The 22,482-nt window shown below is 39.3% G+C and overlaps 1 protein-coding gene across 1 annotated transcript; it reads left to right on the top strand.

The window, feature by feature from the left end:
• Positions 1-1,173: 1,173 nt before the first annotated feature.
• LOC127690089 (olfactory receptor 147-like) lies at positions 1,174-2,121 on the top strand. Its single transcript, XM_052189643.1, has one exon. The coding sequence runs from the start codon at positions 1,174-1,176 to the stop codon at positions 2,119-2,121; it is 948 nt and encodes a 315-aa protein (XP_052045603.1).
• The last annotated feature ends 20,361 nt before the right edge of the window (positions 2,122-22,482 follow it).

Genomic DNA, 22,482 nt, shown 5'->3' with positions numbered 1-22,482 from the left:
ATGGGACCTCATAAAATTACAAAGTTTCTGTAAGGCAAAGGACACCATCAAGAGGACAAATCGGCAACCAACAAATTGGGAAAAGATCTTCACCAATCCTACATCAGATAGAGGGCTAATATCCAATATATATAAAGAACTCAAGAAGTTAGACTCCAGAAAACCAAACAACCCTATTAAAAAATGGGGTACAGAATTAAACAAAGAATTCTCACCTGAAGAACTTCGGATGGCGGAGAAGCATCTTAAAAAATGCTCAACTTCATTAATCATTAGGGAAATGCAAATCAAAACAACCCTAAGATTTCATCTTACACCAGTCAGAATGGCTAAGATTAAAAATTCAGGAGACAGCAGGTGTTGGAGAGGGTGTGGAGAAAGAGGAACACTCCTCCACTGCTGGTGGGGTTGCAAATTGGTACAACCACTCTGGAAATCAGTCTGGCGGTTCCTCCGAAAACTGGGCACCTCACTTCCAGAAGATCCTGCTATACCACTCCTGGGCATATACCCAGAAGACTCCCCACCATGTAATAAGGATACATGTTCTACTATGTTCATAGCAGCCCTATTTATAATTGCCAGATGCTGGAAAGAACCCAGGTATCCCTCAACAGAAGAGTGGATGCAAAAAATGTGGTATATCTACACAATGGAGTACTATTCAGCCATTAGAAACAATGAATTCATGAAATTCTTAGGCAAATGGATGGAGCTAGAGAACATCATACTAAGTGAGGTAACCCAGACTCAAAAGGTGAATCATGGTATGCACTCACTAATAAGTGGTTATTAACCTAGAAAACTGGAATACCCAAAACATAATCCACACATCAAATGAGATACAAGAAGAAAGGAGGAGTGGCCCCTGGTTCTGGAAAGACTCAGTGAAACAGTATTCGGCAAAACCAGAACGGGGAAGTGGGAAGGGGTGGGAGGGAGGACAGGGGAAGAGAAGGGGGCTTATGGCACTATCGGGGAGTGGGGGGGCTAGAAAAGGGGAAATCATTTGAAATGTAAATAAATTATATCGAATAAAAAAAAAGAGTCAAAAAAAAAAAGAATTGTGAGCTTGAATTTGTCTATTGTGGTTCTGAATCTCATGTTAATGCAGTATGTTGATGGGTGCTGGGATTTCATTTTAATGTTACAATTTTTACTGTTCTTACAGATATGACCAAGGGAAAATTGGTTTTAGGAAACGTGTCTTCAGTGAAAGAATTTATCTTGCTGGGCTTGACACAGCAACCAGAGCTCCAGTTGCCTCTCTTCTTCCTCTTCCTGGAAATCTATGTGGTCTCTATGGTGGGGAACCTGGGCTTGACTGTTCTGATTGTGGTGAATCCTCACCTGCACACCCCCATGTACTACTTTCTCTTCAACCTTTCCTTCACAGGTCTCTGCTACTCCTCTGTCATAATCCCCAGAATGCTGGTGGGGTTTGTGAAGCATAACACCATCTCTTATGCTGAGTGCTTGACTCAACTCTTTTTCTTTGCCTTCTTTGTTATTGATGAATGCTACATTTTGACAGCAATGGCCTATGACAGATATGCTGCCATTTGTAAGCCCCTGCTTTACCAGGTCACCATGTCCCATCAGGTCTGCCTCTGGATGACGATGGGTGTGTACATGATGGGCTTTGCAGGTGCCATGTCCCACATAGTTTGCATGCTGAGACTCACCTTCTGTGATGGTAACATCATCAATAACTACATATGTGATGTACATCCACTCTTTAAACTCTCCTGCACAAGCACCTCCATCAATGAGCTGGTAGTTTTCATTGTTGTTGGTGTAAATATAACAGTGCCCAGCCTGACTCTCATTGTTTCTTATACCTTAATCCTTTCCAACATCCTCGGCATCCGTTCTGCAGAGGGTAGGTCAAAAGCCTTCAGTACCTGTGCCTCCCATGTAATATCTGTTTCTCTTTTCTTTGGCGCGGCAGCTTTCATGTATCTTAAGCCTTCTAGTGCCTCTGTGGATGAAGATAAAGTTTCTACCATATTTTATACCATTTTGGGCCCATTGCTGAATCCTTTTATCTATAGTATAAGGAATAAAGATGTCCACATTGCAATGAGAAGAACTTTGAAGAAAAAGATACTACCTAAGTAGAATGTATAATTGTTAAAGGAATAAATCTGAGGACATATGATGTTTACAAACAGGAGCAGAGTGGAGAAGTAGCTCATTGTCAGACATTTGCATAAATTCATGAGGCTCTAGATTTGCCCTACAGTCAAAACAAGATTCAAATAAAAAACATATGGGGTGCAAATACGCATTAAAATTATTTAATCATATGCAAAGCTAAGTCTATTGTTAAGGACATTTTAGAAGTAATGACAGTGAAGGGTAAATATTCTATCATTCTTTTAGGGTAAAGAGAAGAGTTTATTCTGTAATCTTCCAAAATTATATGTAAGTCTGCTTTTCAGTATTGAAAACACAACAGTAACATTTCGGCAGCCTTCTACTAGTATAGTACATTGTTGCCTTAGAAATCATGAGGATTTAAGCACAAAATCCTGGATGATATTATGCTCTGTCATGGAAAGGTCAAGATATTTTTAAACACTTTTTCTATTTTTGCAATTTATGTGGGGGAATTCATGTTTAGGCTTTCTTGCATGCTAGATGAGTGCTCTACCACTGAGCCACATTTTTAGCACAAACATGGGAAATTTGATTTGAGTACATCTAGAAATTTTATGTTGCTGTGCCACTGAAATACTGATTTCACTAGTCTTAAAGACAGCATTTTATTTATTCTGTTAATAACCCTCTGAGAATATTTGTAGGTGAGTTGCTTTTGAAAAGTTCCTTTATTTCTTCAAAGGCTGAAGGACAGATGGGAAATTCTCTTTCCAATCTGAACTTTTCTCTACAGTCTTAAAGCAGTCTGGGAAAGAGGAATTGAATTTGTTGTGATCCAAGTGCTTTCAAAATGAAACAATTTAGTTAATTCAGGGTAAAACGAACCTTTATTAAACATTTCCCTCAAAGTTGAGAGTGGGTATGATGTGAATCTATGTATGTGCTATGCCTCTATTTAGAATAATTTTATTAAGCAAGTTCCTAGTGATTGGTAGAGGATATTTGTCTTTTACTCAAACAATCATATTATATTATCAGCACCCTATTTTGTCCATTTAATAATTTCACTTTCATTCTGTGTCAGAGTTCCACATACAGTGATGCAGTTTATTGAAGTACAAAATATAAACAGAGTAAGTATCCCATTTTAGACATCAAGAATTTTGTAGGCTTTGATCAAACAATAGTATAGCCAGTCAGAATGTACAGAGAGTCCAAATTGGAGGTCTTCATTGATTCCTTCTCTGAGGAGCTTGTGGAAGCTCAAGGAATAGGGGACAGGAGAATCATAGGAGTAGGAAGGAATAGAAGACCCTAAGAAAACATGGCTCATTTAATCAAGTAAACAGGGCACATATGTGCTCACAGAGTCTAAAGTGTCAAGCAAGGGTCTGCAGTAGGTCCTCTGCATATGCGTTGTGGCTCTTAGTTTGGTGTTTTGTGGGTCTCTTAACTGTGGGAGAGGGAGTGTCTCAGATTATTTTGCCTGCTCTTGGAAGTCTTCTCCCTCTTGGTTTGTTTTGTCTAGATTTGGAATGGGGGATAAAATATTGAAAAAATACAGCTTTGAAGAAAAGTGAAGATCCTTGTTATCATGGAAGTAAGATGATAAAGATGATAGAATAATGTGTCTGTGAGTTTGTATTAGGAAAATGATAGACAATGCCTTGACCAATTGTAACTGTACATTTTATTGTTAACAATTTTCTTCACTTCTTGGGTTAGCTGGTAGGAAGGGTTTTTTCTGAGTAGATGGTAGGCAACCTGACTGAGGACAGGGTTCTCCACTGAACATTTAAGCAGAAAGACAAGGAGAACTTAATGGTTATTGGAACAGACTAATGGAACAGAAGCAAGCAAAGCTGAAGAATATGCATACAAATGTAAATGAACTTAAATTGGTCCTTTGTAAGAGATAAGAATGAATATCAATAAGCACAATAAAAACCATGATGATATGAATCATACAATGGACTTGATTTTCTTTCTTCCTCCATATTCTGAAGTCAAGTCAGTGTTCATTTAGAACCAATCTGTACAAGTGAAACACAACTTAAACAACAAAAATTTCTATGTCCTGTGGGAGGGATGATTTTTCCTTGCTACTTATACACACTTGAAAAATTACTCAATGACAGTGAAATGTCAGTTGATGCAGCAACACAAATTAGGTGGGAGACTGTTAAACACATCTTATTCTTTTCTCTTCAGGAAACTGTGTCAAATGGATAGACCAGGGAACTTGTCTTGTTTTGAGTCTGGATTCTGTTAGTTTTGAGTCTTTGACCTTTAGAACATAGATTTTGCACAGGAAATATTAAAACTCCTATGGTATACAATTAATGAATGTTACAAATTTTAAAAGTACTATATTCTGTGTTTTAAATATTTATACAAAGGATATAAACATGTAACTTTTTTCACTTACCTTTCCTGAAGTTAGTCTGTACTTAGTACTTAAACACCTTGCACTAATTCTTTATGTTTTGTTTTGATTTGAGAAAGATTTTGTTGTGCAGCCCAGGTGGACTATGAAATTATGATCCTCTTGACTTTATCTCTTGAGTACTGAGATTGTATGCATGCACCACTACTCCATGATTTACAGCTTCTATGTTGATGATGGCATGCTGGCAGTTCCACATAGCTGCCACTACTTGTATATGTATAAGCAACTGGTCATAGCTTTTGATGTCACTGTCACTGTATTTGGTTTAGGGAGAATTTGTTAACTCCAGGTATGGAGTTAACTTAGGGCTATTTAAGTTTCATTCATATCCATATATATGTATATCTATCTATCTATCTATCTATCTATCTATCTATCTATCTATCTATCTATAATTTTAATTGTAAAATCACCTCAAACTTCAATATAGAATGCAAATATAATTTGTCTCATGTAATATGGAGAAAACAACAATACACAAAAATAGTTAAGGAAATATGCTTTTTGGTATTACTGGGAATGAATGCTGTATATTCCCATGCTGGACAAGCACCAGTACTCATGAGTTCATTTTGAAAGGATTTTTATTGGAGAAATAGTACCATTCACATATATATGTTCATTTAATTCAAAGCAATAATACTCAAGAAGTCAAGGTAACTAGAAGTCATACAATCTAGCTTATTATGTCTGACACTCATGTACAAGCTGGTGAATGTATTTAAAGCCTTCTTTCTGAAGACAGGATAAATTGTTGAGCTATCTGTAAAATAGGAGTGTATATGTACATATAATTTCTTCCTATTTACAATTCGAAGTGGTATATGATTTCATGTCAGTGTAGCTTGACAGCTTCCTTTGATTCTTAGTGATATAAAACACAAGATCAAGCCTTACTAATCTTGATATTTCTGTCTTAGAAGAGTTTCACACTGTATTCACTTTCTTTGCAGATAGTGGTTATCATGAAGATGTGTTCCTGAAGGAGCTTTTATTGATATCTCATTCCCCAGGACAGTGGACTTACTATAACAGTACTCTTAAAAATGTTATTAGTTTAAGATTCATATAAGTAAAATTTACAATGTTAAGGTGGGCCCTACACCAATCTGACCAATGTCCTTATTATAAAAAAGGATGGGGACAGATATAGATCAAGAATGAAATACACATAGGAAGCAGTCGGTGAGAACACAACAAAAGTACAGACATCTCTAAACCAAACAGAGAAGTCTTAGAAGAAATAGAACCTCCACTTGATGATGGTCTTTTACCCTGTAGAGCTTCAAGAAAATAATCTCCACTTGTTTAGGCCATCCAGTCTGTTGCAGTATCTAAAGATTTTTTAAGGTGGAATTAAGCAAGAGCCACAGTGGTAAGAATAAAATTTTCACACATCAAATGAGGTACAGGAAGAATGGAGGAGTGGCCCCTTGTTCTGAAAAGACTCAGTGAAGCAGTATAGAGCAAAATCAGAACAGGGAAGTGGGAAGGGTTAGGTGGGAAAACAGGGGGAGGGAAGGGGACTGATGGGACTTTCGGGGAGTGGGGGTCCAGAAAAGGAGAAATCATTTGAAATGTAAATAAATATATCAATAAATTAAAAAAAAGAATAAAATTTTCAACTTTTGTGTGCCATCTATTAAACACAGGACTTCTATGCTATGAACTGCTTCATCATTGCATATATATTAATATATTATATATATATATATATATATGCACAATATATACATATTCTTTTTTTGCTTTTGTATTCAGAACAAGGTCTTAATGGGTTATTCATGTTGACTGTAATTTCTTTCTAGAGTCCAGGGTGGTCTTAAATTCAGTATCCAGAGTTGTTAGCATTATGGGAATGTAACATAGGCCCAGCTACTTTATATTCTTAAGAGTCTATAGTGAGGAAAATGAAAACTAAAGGAAACAAAGAAAAATACTCTGAGCTATGGTGATACATACTATCATCGTACACACTGAAGTCTAAGACATGAAAATGACCAATCAAAGGCCTTCCTGAGCCATATAGTAAGTTCCAAGTCATCATGTGTTACATAGTGAGACTATATCTTCAAAACAAACAAACCAACCTACCAACCAACCAACCAACCAACCAACCAACCAATCAACCAATCAACCAACCAGTCAAACAACTAGCCATCCAACCAACCAACCAAACAAACAATTAGCCAACCAACCAACCAACCAACCAACCAACCAACCAACCAACAAACCAAGCAATCAGCCAACCAACCCACCAGCCAACCAATAAACTAAGCAAACAATTAAGTGATAAAACAAAACATAAATAAAAGAGAAAGAGTAAAAGTAAAGTAAAAACTCTCAGGCTTTGAAAAGATGGAATATTATGTAAAAAGGGTACTTTTTAGTTGATCAGTAATAATTGTACATATTTTAGTGGCAATACCTTCTAAAGTGATTCTCCTTGTTCACCTGAAAGGCAAATTGAGGGACTATAGCTGTAAAAACAAGGAAGTTAGCCATTTTGGTAGAGAACACAAATCTAGGCTCTCAGAGAATGAAAAGGCTCTTTCTAAAATAACATTTGCACACTGAGTTGTATGAAGAAGAAAGTGAAGGAGGACAAGGAGGAGGAAGAGGAGGAAGAGGAAGAGGTGGGGATAGTGGAGAAAAGGAGGACAGAAAGAAGAGAAGGAGGACGAGGAGAAAGAAAAGGAGGAGGAGGAGGAGGAGGAGAAGAAGGTGCTGGTGGTGGTGGAATGTAGGGAGCTGCTTGCTACCGCGCCCTTAAAATGGTGCCGGTTTCCGCTTTCCGCCTTTCCACTGGCGGGCTCCCCGTTGTAAACAACTCCTTATTTGGGTGAAGCCTGTTGAGTCTTGCGTCTTCCGCGTGGATACAGCCTATCAGCAATGCCCATATGGCTAAGCCTGATTGGCTAGCTATAAGTATTTAAGGGCTTGGCTTATTCTCTCTGGGGTCAGAAGAAGCTTGTACAGGGATCCTGAGTAAACTGCTTGAAGAAGATCTTCCTGTGTTGTGTCATTCCTTGCCAGTGAGGGTGATCATGACAACTGGTGCCAAAACATGGGAACTTTCCTCGTTGGGGGGTGGGGTTCGAAGATCAGAACTTCTTGCAGTCAGGGTAGTGCACTGGTAAGTTCCCAAGGTAAGTAGGGACATAAGGGAATGTGAAAAGCAGGTAGCCTGCTCCTCTCTGTAGACAAAGAGCGAGCGAAAAGTTTGCGGAAAACAAACCGAAAGTAAAGTCCGCGGTCTTGCGGATCGAGGTTTAAGTTGGCAGATTAGCGACCCAGTGGAAAATAAAAGGGTTACAATTTATGGACCCTGCTCTGATAGCAGTGTCCTACATTTTTGCCTGCGTTCTTTTTGGGGGAGTCGTGTTCTGGTTTTGCTGACTGACGTGCACCCTTGGTGATCGCAAGTAAAAGGACTTAGAGCCTTAATTTTTAAAATGGGGACCTCACAGTCTCATCCAATTTTTCTGGCTCTTCAGGAGCTGTTTTTATCAAAGAATTTAAGGATCAAGAAATCGACCTTAGAGAGATTTCTTAATGAATGTGACACTGTGGCACCCTGGTTCACTGTTTATGGCAGCCTAATGGTCACCTGCTGGGATAGGTTAGGGAAGGATCTGGACTTTGTCTGGGATCAGCACACACTCAAAGGAGGAGTAAGACCTATTTGGAAGCTAGTTAGGGGCTGTTTAGAAGATCAAAAATGCTGTAAGGCTGTAGAGGATGGACAAACTGCTTTAGAAATCTTACAAGAGGAAAGATCAGAAAAGGCAGAGAGTGTTAAAGGAAAAGGGGCAAAGTCTCCCTACCCTGCCTTAGAAGAGCTAGGAGATTTCAGTTCGGAAGATTCTGATCTTGAGGAGGAGGAGATACATGCTCTGGTTGAACAGTTGGAGTGAGCGAGCCGAAAACAGAGGAAGAAACTTAGAGATAAGTCAGGGGTGGTGGTGCCATCAATGGGTGTGGCCATCCCCACCCTGCCAGCACCTTCCACTCCTCCACCTTATCTAGAGACTACCCAGTATACCGGGAGTTCCTTTTGTCCTGAGTTTGATCACAGGTGCACACTGAGCTCTCTTTAGCTTATCCAGTGTTTCAGGATCCACAAGGGCAAAGGAGTCATGTGCCTTTAGACTTTAAAGTTATCAAATCTCTGGCCGAATCAGTTCGAAATTATGGAACATCCACTGCCTTCACGGTGGCTCAAGTTGAGGCTCTCGCTAGGCACTGTATGACTCCTGGGGATGGAGTTCATTGGTTTGTGCCTGCCTAAGCCCAGGACAATACCTTGATTAGAGAGCATTCCTTATAGAATTTGCAGCTGATCAGGAAGCCACTAACATAGCGGCGGGCAACCCACGATGGGATAGGGATATGCTCCTGGGTCAAGGAAGGTACGCCAACCAACAGACTGATTATCTGATGCAAATATACAATCAAGTCAATGATATTTCCATAAAAGCTTGGAAGTCCCTCCCCAATAAAGGGGGGGGGGGTAACAGGAAATCTTACTAAGGTTATTCAAGGGCCTATGGAGCCTTTCTCTGATTTTGTTGCTCGACTCCTCGAGACTGCCACCAGAATTTTTGGCAATGTGGATTTGGCAGGGCCCCTAATAAAGCAGCTTGCTTTTGAACAATGCACAAAGGAGTGCTGTGCGGCTATAACCCCGTTCAAAAACAAGGGGATAGAGGAATGAATGAAAGTGTGCAGAGAGTTAGGAGGGCCACTGACTAATGCAGGTCTTGCTGCGGCTGTGGTGCAATTAACACAGAACAGGAAGTCACAGTCAGGAGCTTGCTTCAGGTGTGGAAAGCTGGGCCATCTTAAAAAACAATGTCTGGAAAGAGAAAGCACAGGCACGGGCAGAATTCCACGCCCTAGACAACCTGGATTGTGTCCCAAGTGCATAAAGGGAAATGACTGGGCTAATGAGTGTAGGTCCATTAAGGACATACATGGACAGTCCCTTCCGTCTGGCTATGGAGGCGCTCGGCCAAAAAACGGCCAGCGGGGCCCTCGTCCCCAGGGCCCACAAATATATGGGGCCATAGAGGAACAAACCACGAGTCCCGCATCGGAGAGATGGCCGTCCCTTTGCCATCCAAGGGAATACGGAGAGCCACTGTAGGTTCTGCAGGATTGGACCTCTGCTCCACCTCCAGGCTCATATTAACTCCTCAAATGGGAGTCCAAATAATTGATACTGATTTTAAAGGACCCCTTGACCCTGATACCGTGGGCCTACTCATTGGTAGATCATCCACTGCTTTGAGAGGCTTAATAGTACACCCGGGGATTATTGATTCAGATTTTCGAGGAATAGTCAAGATAATGGTAGAATCCCCCAAAGGAATTACAGTTATTTCCCCAGGACTCAGAATAGCTCAGCTCATTGTGCTCCCTAGTTTGCATGCAAAGTTTCCAGCTCAGAAAATAAATATGGGGGGAAAAGGGTTCGGATCCAGTGGCAATGACCTTACATTTTTGGCACTGGATTTAGACCAGCGCCCCATTGTAGAGTTGCAAATTGAAAATAGATGAATTCAGGGACTACTGGACACTGGAGCTGACAAAAGCATAATAGCTAAAAAGGATTGGCCGGCAAGCTGGCCAATCCAGATCTTCTCTCAGACTTTACAGGGCTTGGGTTATGCAAAGGCCCCAGATATTAGTGCAAGACAGCTCAAGTGGCAAGATCAGGAAGGACACTCTGGCATAATACAGCCCTATGTCCTAGATTTGCCAATCACTCTATGGGGGAGGGATTTGCTGAAGAATATGGGCTATAAATTAACCAATGAATATTTGGAAGTCTTGCAACAACTCATGAAGCAGATGGGGCATTACCCCGGAAGGGGCATTGGGAAATTTTTACAAGGAAGAACTAGTCCAGTTGTTGCTCAACAAAGACCCGATTGGCAAGGTCTGCGTTTTTCCTAGGGGCCATTGAGGAGGGTATTCCCATCACATGGAAGACAGAGGAACCAGTGTGGGTTCCCCAATGGCCCCTTTCCTCTGAAAAGCTTGCAGCAGCTCATTCCTTAGTAAGTGAACAGCTCTCCCTTGGGCACATTCAAACCTCAGTATCTCCTTTGAACACAGCCATTTTTGTTATAAAAAAGAAAACAGGAAAATGGAGGCTGCTTCATGACCTCCGCGCTATTAATCAACAAATGCAAGTGATGGGCCCAGTGCAGCGAGGCCTTCCCTTGTTGTCTGCCTTACCTAGCCATTAGCCAGTCATAGTAATAGATATAAAAGACTGTTTCTTTTCAATCCCTCTCTGCATTAAAGACAGGGAGCGGTTTGCATTTACTGTCCCTTCCTGTAATCATGAGGAACCTGATAAGAGGTATGAATGGAAAGTGTTACCCCAGGGCATGGCTAATAGCCCCACTATGTGTCAAGTATTTGTGAGTGCTGTCATCGCTCCTCTAAGAGAGCAATATTCCAGAGTAAAATGCATCCACTACATGGATGATATCCTTCTGAGTAATAAAGATGAGAAGGTTTTGGATCAGGCTTATGAAGAGCTTATGAAGAGCTAATAAGATTATTGAGAAGAAAGCAATTGTTTGTTGCCCCTGATAAGGTTCAAAAAACCAGTGTAGTCTCTTATTTGGGAACAAGATTGGATCCTCTTACAGTAGTCCCACAAAAGATTGAAATTAGAAAGGATAATCTCAAGACACTTAATGACTTTCAGAAGTTGTTGGGTGATATAAACTGGATCCGAAGCTATTTGAAAATACCTAATTATGAATTAAGGCCATTATTCAATCTTTTGGCTGGTGATTCAGCAGTGGATTCTCCTATACAATTAACTAAGGAGGCTCGAGTAGCCTTGAGGAAGGTAGAGCAAGGACTACAGGATGCAGTACTATATCATTGCACAGAGGACTTGGATATCATCCTGTGCATTCTGCCTACCGTTTTGCAGCCTACAGGGCTGTTATGGCAGGCAGGACCCTTATTATGGATTCATCCTAAAGCCTCACCAGCAAAATCCATAGAGCATTACCCCACTGCTGTTGCAAAATTGGCCCTTAATGGAATACAACAGTGCGTGCAGTTTTTTGGGAGATATCCAGCCTCCCTGAGTATTCCATATACTGCTTTTCAAGTGCAAATATTATGTGGAGCAATTGATGACTGGGCCATATGGCACTGTAGTTTCCATGGTATTATAGATAATCATTATCCCAAGTATCCTTTGCTTTTCTTTTTTAAAGAACATCCTGTTGTGTTTCCAGAAGTAACTGCAAAAAATCCTTTGCCAGATGATCCTAATATATTTACAGATGGATCAAAAACTGGATGTGGGGTGTATATGGCAGAACATCAGAAACCAGTCCTGTATCAATTCCAGCCAAATTCTCCACAGGTGGTTGAGTTGCAAATTGTCTTGGAAGTATTTAAAAATGTCTTTTTCCCTTCAATTTGCTTTCCGATTTGGCATATGTGGTAAATGTAAAAATTCTAGAGGTGGCCGGACCTATAAAACAAAGCAGTACTGTTTGGCAGTTACTGAGAGAGTTACAAAAGATTATTTGGCTGAGAAAGTCAAAATTTTTTATACAACATATTCGAGCTCATACAGGCTTGTGTGGCCCATTAAGTGAAGGAAATGATCTGGTTGATCGTTGCACTAGAATGGAATATGCCTTTGGAAAATGCCCGAATTTTTCATAAGCAATTTCATGTTCCTTCAAAGACCTTACAACGAAGGTTTGGATCATCCCGAGCAGATGCCAGACAAATTGTTCTCGAATGTCAACAATGTGCTGTTTATAATCATCCCCCTAGTTTAGGAATTAATCCAAGAGGTTTGCTACCTTTAAAAATTTGACAGATGGATGTTACTCATATTTCTGAATTTGGAACTTTGAAATATGTTCATGTTTCTGTGGATACTTGTTCTGGCATCATTCATGCTACAGCTTTGAGTGGAGAGAAGACACGTAACGTTATTACACATTGCCTTGAGGCATGGGCGGCTTGGGGGCAACCTCAACAGCTTAAGACAGACAATGGCCCGGCCTATACAGCTCAGTCTTTTCAATCCTTTTGCAAGCAAATGAATATAATCTTGAATCATGGTCTGCCCTATAATCCTCAGGGCCAAGGCATTGTTGAACGTGCTCATTGTACCCTTAAGGAATGTTTAACAAAACAAAAAAGGGGAATTGCGTATGGTAGAATACCCAAAGAACGACTCTCATTGGCATTATTTACTTTAAATTTTTTGAATCTGGATAATGATGGTTTGGCTGCAGCTGATCAGCACCAATGCCCTAATAATATGTTGAAGGGTTATATTAAATGGAAGGATGTGCTTACTGGATTATGGCATGGCCCTGACCCAGTGTTGGCGTGGGCGAGAGGTTCTGCTAGTGTGTTTCCTCAGACTCAACAAGACCCACTGTGGGTGCCTGAGCGGCTGACCAGATGCTGCAATAAAAATGAAGATCCTCCTGCTGTTACTGATTCTTGGCGAGACATTGATGCTGGTGTAGATGGAGCCAAGATGGGCGATCTTGTCGGTGTTCCCGAGACCCATGCCGATACACCATGATGCTAAGCTGTTTCCTTGTCTTTTTAGTTCTAACAAGTCTCTTGATATACCTTATTCACCTTTCGATAAAGAGGAGGGAAGTGTAAATGAAAAGTATGCCCTTGCCATCCTTTTGATAGTACTTTCAATTGTTTGCCTGTGGTGCATCTGCAGAATGAGATTTATCCAACAAAGACAAGCTGCAATGATGGTACAGGCATTCACAGCCATTGAAGCTGGACAGTCCTCCCAGGCCTGGCTGGCAGCCATGAAGGCCTAATAAGATGCTTTCCACGCTCAGGATGCGAGGCTAAGCACTGCACTCAGGGGCCCATGATTGGAGAGCCCTTGAGGGGAGCATGTTTGACTGCACACAGGTTGGTACCCCAGATCCCATCTCTGAGCAAAAGGTACCGGATGGGTTTGACAAAATCCACTGGGCTGATGGCTCAGAAGGGCATCGAAACAAGGTCCATGAGTCCACCCGATGGGCAAACGATATATTAGAGGTCAAACCTCTACTCTTGCCTGAATGCGTGTTTAAAAAGAAAAAGGAAGAACTGTAGGGAGCTGCTTGCTACCGTGCCCTTAAAATGGTGCCGGTTTCCACTTTCTGCCTTCCCATCGTAAACAACTCCTTATTTGGGTGAAGCCTATTGAGTCTTGCACCTTCTGAGTGGATACAGCCTATCAGCAATGCCCACGTGGCTAAGCCTGATTGGCTAGCTATTAGTATTTAAGGGCTTGGCTTATTCTCTCCGGGGTCAGAAGAAGCTTGTACAGGGATCCTGAGTAAACTGCTTGAAGAAGATCTTCCTGTGTTGTGTCATTCCTTGCCAGCGAGGGTGGTCGCGACAGTGGAAGAGGAAAAAAGAAGCAGAAGTAGCAGCAGCAGCAGCAGTAAGTTTTTAGCAAGCACATTGTTCCTTTATCATCCACCTAATAGCTTGAACCACACTGGATGCTGATCTATCACGGATCATTTGTTATGCCTATGCCAGGTATAATAAATAGTCTATGCCAGAATGATTTTTGTGACTTAAGTCTTATGCCTTATGTTTTGTAAAGAATGATCACATCCGTGTGAGATTCTAACTCATGCTTTCTTAATTCGCTAATTCGATTGATCAAATCTGAGTTCTTAGTTGCTCCTGCTCATATATCATTTCTTGACTAGAAATCATTTGAACACATTTCTTCCAGTAAGTTAGATTTTGTTCAGATAGCCATTTCTTATTAGGGGGGGATGAACCTATTAGATACCCTGAAGCTGTTGAATATATGATATAAAGCTAAAGAATTTATTCTGAGTTTGAATTTCAAACATACTTTTTGGAGATGTGAGTTACTAATGATTTACTTTTACAATTTATGCAAAGGTATTGATTAAAACACTAATGAAGTGGATTCATTTTATGGTTAATTTCAGAAAAATCTTATTAAGTATATATACCAAAAATATTCAAACTGGTAATTTTGATTTAAAAATAAAGCTAAATACATGATAGAAACATTTAATATGAGACTTTAATAGTCAAAATATTCCATACCAAATTTACTCTTACTGATGACTAATCTCCTTTTCTGATGAGCCATTATTATTCACTGGATCAAAGTCCATATACATTGGCTATTAAGAAAGGAGTTCAGAGCATAAATGATGAGTTATTGGAATGAAAAATATGTGCTCATAGAGTCAGTGAAGCAAGATGATGTCTAGTGTCCACAAATGAGCATCTTAATTCAGTGCTAATTTAAGCTCCTTTTGAATTTGATGAGGATTAAACAAAATTTTATTTTAGGAAATTGCTGGTTACTAGAGCCTCATAGGCAGTGCTCTGGAGGTATAAAACCTGGTAGTTGTCCATCTGTGGGTTATGATACCTCTGTAAAATTTAAAGTTATATTAGACATTGCATATTTAGCCTTGGGAGTAGACTAGAGAGATGAGCAAGTTTTAGCATATATGAATTGCCTACTGATATTTGATTGTCTAGCCTCTCTATGTTAAAACACAATTCTGCCCAAGGCAAGGTAGCATAGGGAACATGTATAATACAAGTCCAAGATGTCAGAATTAAATCCTGTTTTGCCACCCACTAACAATCTGGAGACCCAATTGAAGAGTCTGCTTTTTGGCAAAAATCAATGAAAAGCTACTCAGGCAACCACTATCACCAGAACCAGCCAGTCAGCATATTTACAGAAATCAGAGTGAGGGAACATGTATTATGTTGTTCACCTGTATGACATTCAAGAGTAGTGTTTTTCACACTAACTAAAAGAAAGAGAAGCTGAAGGGTTTACTTAGAATTCAAAATTGTAAAAACTAGATCCATTGAAACATCAGGAAATCCAGAAAATATTCGTATCTATTTTCTGAGTTATCTATCAATCTGAGTTATTTTAAAAAACTATTTATGTTATAGGGCAAGTATTAAAAGTTAAATGTTGACTGATATCAATGGAAAAAATGTGTCACTTCAAAAACATCAATTATTCTGGATTGACTAGAACTCAGAGTCATGGATCCAGGTTGCTCCAAATGCCATGTTGCAATGTCATAACAATTTTATAAAGGCTTTATCCTAGCAGAACAAAAGAAAGTCACAAACCAAAGCTCCTTTAAAGTACTACAGCATTATCAAGTAGGAGATTAGAGTAAAGAAGAGGGCATGTCTTTATTATTGTCCTCAGGTTCTGGATGCTGTCATTTTTAGCCTCTGAATTGGTAGAAATTAGTGGATAGTTAAGACATTCCAAAAAGATTTAATCTGATGGTTGTAAGGATAGTAGGGTAGAGTCAAGAATAGGTGAGTGAGTCATAAATAACAATAGCTGTAAATGGTACTTTTATATCACACTCCTTCACCCCAAGTGCAGGCATCTTCTTCAAACATGGAACAGAAGAACTGTAAAAGCCAGAGGAGGCAAGTAGTATCAGGGGAACAGTGTCCTTTGAATATGAGAATGAAGCACAACAGGACCCTCTACCACTGGCCTTTATCACTGCAGACATTTAAATTGTATATATCTGTCCTACATTGATCTCTGCTACTCTTCTGTCTCAAGGTCCAAAATGCGGATGAACTTTGTCTTTGAGAAGAATGCCATTTCCTAAGTGGGGTATCTGACTTAATCCAGTTCTCTTTCTCTCTCTCTCTCTTTTGTCATCTTTTCATACTATATGGCCTCAATAGCCTATGATTTCTTATAGCCATCTTCAGTTCATTGGTCCATTAAGTTGCCACCTGCCTTCAGGTTTATTTCTTTTTTTCTTCCTTTTTTTCTGTCTTTTGTTTCCAATGTGTTGAAGTTTGCTGGAGCATCTGTCCACACAGGCTGTGTGCTCAGGCCGACCTTCTATAATGACATGTCATCAACCATTAATTGTGTGATATTCTGCCCCTTCTTCAACTTTCTTGAGTTACAATCTATGTCAATATATAGTAGTTCTGATAGGTGTGAGTATTACAGTACAGTCCTCAGTTTTACCATCCTTATTTCCAATGTTTTCATCCTTGTAAACATTCTAAATATTAAACCCATGCAAAGAATATCAAAAGTCTTCAGTACCTGGAACTTCCATATTGCTGCAATTTGCATTTTCTTTGGGTCTGCAGCATTCAAGTGTTTTGAGCATTCATTTGAATCTATAGACCAAGGATTTTTTTCTGTTTTATACACTAATGTGATTCCCATGCTCAACCTTATAATCTATAGTGTGTGCATCATGGATGATGTAAAGATGGTACTGATGGATGCTTGGATGAATTTTCGGAGAAATGTATTCCATTCACAGGTAGAAACATGAAAAGAAAATTGAAGGACTTCACTTTTCTTTTGTTGCACATGAGGAACTTTTTTTCATGAATATATGATTTACACCAGTTGCTATATCTTCAAAATAATTCTTATCATTTTTTTCTTTCAGATGATCTTGTTTCAGTTTTGTTTCTGTATTTCTTTCATTTTTCATCAATTTCAAAATAAGTGACTATGTTCTTTCAGGCAGTAATACATTGGTGGTCTTTATTAATTTTGCTCATTTGGAAAAAATGTCAGTCATTACTATATCAATGAATGCTCAAATAACAGATTTATTACCTGAACACTGAGGTGGTTTGCAGAATAATTCTTACTACTACCTTCATAGTTAGCTGCTCTAGGCATAAGCATGATATAATGTGTTTGTGATGACCTATGCTAAGCTTTCAGTGGAACCACAGCTTTCTAATCATGTTCTTTTGTTTTACTGTTTTTGACTTTCCTGACTGTCAACAAATTACAGTATCTATACTGTATGTTATCTGCCTCTGAGATCCCCAGTGTGGTGTTGTGAATATGCTTGACTACTGGGAAGTGAAAATATTAGGAGGTGTGGCCAAATTGGACGAGGTGTAGCCTTGTTGGAAGAAGTATGTCACTGTGGAGACAGGACTTTATTGTCTCATATATATTTTCAAGTCTGGCCAGTGTGATCCAGACCCTCTTTCTGGGTGCCTGACAAAGACCTTCCCATCCTGGCTGCCTGTGGATCAAGATGTATAACTCCTGGATTCTCCAGAACTAAACCTGTCTGGATGCTACCATGCATCCTGCCATGATTATCATGGACTGAACCCTTCAAGCTGTGAGCCAGCTCCAATTAAATTTTAACCTTAATAAGAGTAGTTTTTTTGGTCATGGTATATCTTTACAGCAATGAAATCCTAACTAAGACAAAAGTTGATACTAGGTACTGGGGTATTACTTATATAAGATTGACTATGCTTTTGTTTGGAGGTATGTGAATTTTAGAATTTCTAATTGGGAAAGAAAGGACAGGAATGCTTTAAGTGGGGCTTGATGGGTCATACTAGCAAGAGTGCAGAAGAAAGTTGTATTGAGGGTGATATAAACTTGGAGACTTGTCTCAGGATGTTTTAGAGGAGGAGAATTTTATTATGCTTTCTATAGATCATTTTGTGGATGAATCTGGATGCTTTTTACCCTTGTCTGATGAGTCTGCCTAAAGCTTAGGTGAAGTGATTCAGATTAATTGCATTAATAAAGGAAGTCTCAAAAAAGCTTAGCATAGACTCTGTCCATTGGTTACCCCTTATCAAGATAATTGATAAGGGTTACCCCTTATCAAGAGAATGTACTACAAACTGTGCAAGGTAAAATACAAAAGGTATAGTTCAAAGTTTAAAGGTGTGCTAGGAAGTAGAATGGAGCTATATCCTGTGTTTAAGGATATTAAATGGAATTAAGGGATTAGTGACATTGGTGCAAGATCCCACCTAGGTAAGCTTATTGTTTATGAATTTTCATGTGGCAAGGAATAATTATATCATCTTAGGTGTTATTATGACCTGGCTATTGTTTTGTTTGGATATATGAAGATATGACTGTATGTCAGATTGACAAGGGGTTGATTTTGATGGCTATGCTTGCTTGTCAATTTAAATGTATCTTCAATGGACTATAATACTTATAGTAGTATTACAGGAGCTTATGAAGACCTTGTGAAAAGGAATTAAAAAAAATCTTAAGTTGAGACATGGTGATATAAGCCTTTAGTCCTGGGAGACAGAGGTAAAACAAATCTCTGAGTTCAAGACCAGTCTGGTACAGAACAAATTTCAGATAAAGAAAAACATTGCTTCAGGTGTGGTGGTACATGCCTTTAATCCCTGTATTAAGGAGAAAGTGTCATGCAAAGTCACTCTACAGAGCAAGTTCCATGACAGGTCAACTTAGGGAGGAAAAGAAATCATTGAAAACAGAAAACCGGTGAAGATATAATAGAAATGGGGGGTCATGTTCCAGCCCCAGAAAGCAACAAAATTTGGCAGCTTTTGACATGTATCTCTGGTTTTAGAGTCTAGAATAGAAGGAGTTACTGGGAAAATTGATATTGATCAGCTGGAGCTAAGAAATTAGTGGTGATTAAGAAGAGACCAGAATCACTGAGGTGAAATTTTCTGGAAAGTGTTTTCTGAGTACAAAGAAGCTATGTTTCAGAGATAGACATCATTTTGGCACCTGTATGTGGTAGTGTGATACTGATTTTGAAGGCATGAAGGGCTTTGGTACTGTGAGAGGACAGAAGAGGCAATTGGTAAAGCTTTAGTGTCAGTTGATGGTCCAAGACTGAAGGGGTCATACAAAGAAGTTGACTATAAAGAGAATCTATGAGAGGCTATTTATGAAAATGCAGCCCTGTTGTGGCAGAAGACCTCACAATATTAGAGATGGAAGTACCAAGGGATGAACACCAAGAACAGCAGTACTGATGGAGTAGATTTAGCCAGAGCCTATGTTGCTACATAAAGCATAGCTGGAGAAGTAACCCAATTCATTGGAGGATCCCAGAAGATCATGTGTGGATTCTAGACATTGGAACAAGAAACTGTATAGTTTAAATTGTCTTAAAGACCCCAAGTTGTTAGAGATGCCTGCAATACCTACCAAGAAAAGCTGTTAACAGGGAATAGAACCAGCCCAAGGGAAATAATTGTGTTGTAGTCAACAAAGATGAAAGGAGTTGGATGCCAGACATGGGATGAAGAATTGAAGTTTGCTGAGATTGCTTTTGGTCTTTTTTTTTTTTTTTGGTCTAGTATTTCTTTTATGATGTTTTAGAATGGTAGCATGTATTACTATGATGTTGGAAGTATGTAATCTGTTTTTTTTTTAATTTTGATTTTTTTTAGAGGATTGTTGTTAAGAGATTGCATGAATCTCAGAAGAATCTTTGAACTTTGGACTTTTAAACGTTGCTGAGACAGTGATATACTATGGGAGCTTTTGAAGTTGTGCTGAATTCATTTTGTATTATGCTATGGCTAGGTATGGCCCCATAAACTTGTTTGAATAAGTGGATGGGTGTCAGTATGTGGATTGTAGTGGTTTGAATATGATTGGGTCATGGGAAGTGGCAATATTAGGAACTGTTGCCAAATTTGAGGTTGTGTAGCCTTGTTAGAGAAGGTGACATGGTAAAGACAGGGTTTTGAGGTCTCATAGAAGATCAAGTTTGGCCTATGTAGTTTAGATCCTCTTCCTGTCTGCCTTTGGAAGATTATCCACCCCTGGCTGCCTGTAAGTGAAGATGTAGTAGTACTCTTGGCTCTTTCAGCACCAAGGCTGCCTGCATACTGCAATGCTTTCCACCATGATGATCACAGACTGACTCTCTGAACCCATAAGTCAGCCCACATTTCGTGCTTGCTTTTATAAGGGTTGCCCTGCTCATTGTATTTCTTCATAGCAATTAAACCCTAACTAAGATATCTAGTTTCTGAAGCATCGAAGAGAGCATATACATCTCCATGTTATTTTGCCTAGCCAGGAATAATAGGATTGCACAGAAATACACATATGTACACAGACATACACATATACACATGCACACATATACCTATATATTTATCTCTGTATTGTAAAAACTAGAGGACCATATTGTAAAATATATATTAATTTCTATATAAAGGGATACAACACTTTGAAATAAAGTATATAGTTGTTGATATATTAAAAAGCAAAAACCTTAATCTTATAATTAATAATTAATGAAATATAGTAAATTATGCTACTACTAATTATAAACAAATTTAGATTTTTAATCATTTGTACACTGGTCTTCATCAATCATGCTTAGCTCCTTATCAAGAGAAACATCTGTAATATACAAAGTTGATGTCAGTCTATGACTGGTACTTTTTTGAGTGGACTGAAGTACTTCCACAAAGATAGGTTTACTCTGAAATGCTCCAGCAATTACAGAGTCTCATCACTGATTTCTTACTCTATCTTTCATAGGCATTTGCCATAAGTATTTCCCAAGTCCTATTATCTCTTGATATTATTTTCTAAGACGATCTTAAAGGGCCGAGGGAAAACACTTAAGTGCTTTTCAGAATTGTCAAAAAACAATATTAAATGAAGCCCATGGAATTGAAACAGGTTTGTTGAATTGAGTAGTGGACTAAAATATATCCTTACCATGGTGGTTTTATATGTCTTTAAACCCAGAACTCAGGAGGCGGAGGCAAGAGGATTTCTCTGAGTTCAAGGCCTGGTTTTGAAACTGAATTGCAGGAGAGACAGGGCTGTTAGGGTTAGGGTTAGGCTTAGAGGGTTAGGAGGTTAGGATTAGGGTTAGGGTTAGGGTTAGGGTTAGGGTTAGGGTTAGGTTAGGGTTAGGACTAGGGTTAGGCAGACATGATGCTAGAGGAGCCGACTATTCTGCATATAGCTGATCTGCATATAGCTGAATAGCACTGGACTTGTCTCACTGTGTACATAAGTTCAGCATTTAAGACCTCATAGCCTACCTTCTCACTGACAAACTTTCTTTAACAAGGCAATATCTCCTCAATATGGCCATATCTCCTAAGTGTGCCAAGACCCACAGACAAGCATTCACACACATGATTCTATGGGGTTCAAACCTATTCAAACAATCACAGTCCATTCCCTAGGCCCCATAATCTTGTAGCCATTACACATGTATAGTGCAATTACTCTAACTTCAAAAGTCCTCCTAGTCTATCACAGTATCAACAATGTTTAAAAGTCCAAAGTTCAAAGAGGTTCATGTGATTTCTTTACTGTAATCACCTATAAAATCAAAATCAAAAAGTACATCACAGATTTCCAATGTACTATGGCACAGGGTATACATAACCATTCTAAAATGTAGGGAATGGAACACAGTGAGAAAATACTGGAGTAATGCAAGACTGAAAACCAGCTGTGCAAACTTCACACTGTGCTTCTCCATGTCTAATGTGTACGTGTTCTTCAGATCTCCAATTCATTTCATCTTTGATTGCAACATACTTCTTTCTTTTGGGTTGATTCCATTTCATGTTAGCAGCCATCCTCAGCAGGTATTGCATGTCTCTGGCATCTCTATTTTGTTGGGGGTAACCAAGGCAATTCACATTTCACTTTTACAGCTTCTGGAACATAGCTTCTGCTCCTGTTCTTGGTGGTCATCCCATGGTATTGGCATCTCCAAAATGATGGGATCTTCTGCTGCAACTAGGTATCACTTTTACTAATAGCTACTCATAGGCTCTCTTCACAGTACCAAGCTTCAACTTCTGTGCATGACCCTTTACATCTTAGGCCTTCACCTGACACTAAGGTTGTGTCTTTACTAATGCCTCCCTGACCTCTCAAAGGGCCAAGCCTCAGCTTCTCTCCATAACATTTTCACGCCTTCAAAACTAGTACTATCTGGGTGACTTTTGCACATTACCCTGTCTACCACAAGGTACAACCTTGCTTGCCCCAGACAATGGCCTCTCTGGACCTCCATGCAGGTCTACCCTTGACACATTCATGATCTGAGAGGATT

This window comes from Apodemus sylvaticus, chromosome 7 (assembly GCF_947179515.1).
Source record: "Apodemus sylvaticus chromosome 7, mApoSyl1.1, whole genome shotgun sequence".
In the NCBI taxonomy this organism is placed as follows: Eukaryota; Metazoa; Chordata; class Mammalia; order Rodentia; family Muridae; genus Apodemus; species Apodemus sylvaticus.
Note: the sequence above shows the minus strand (reverse complement) of the source record. Positions and strands in the feature narration are given on the sequence as shown.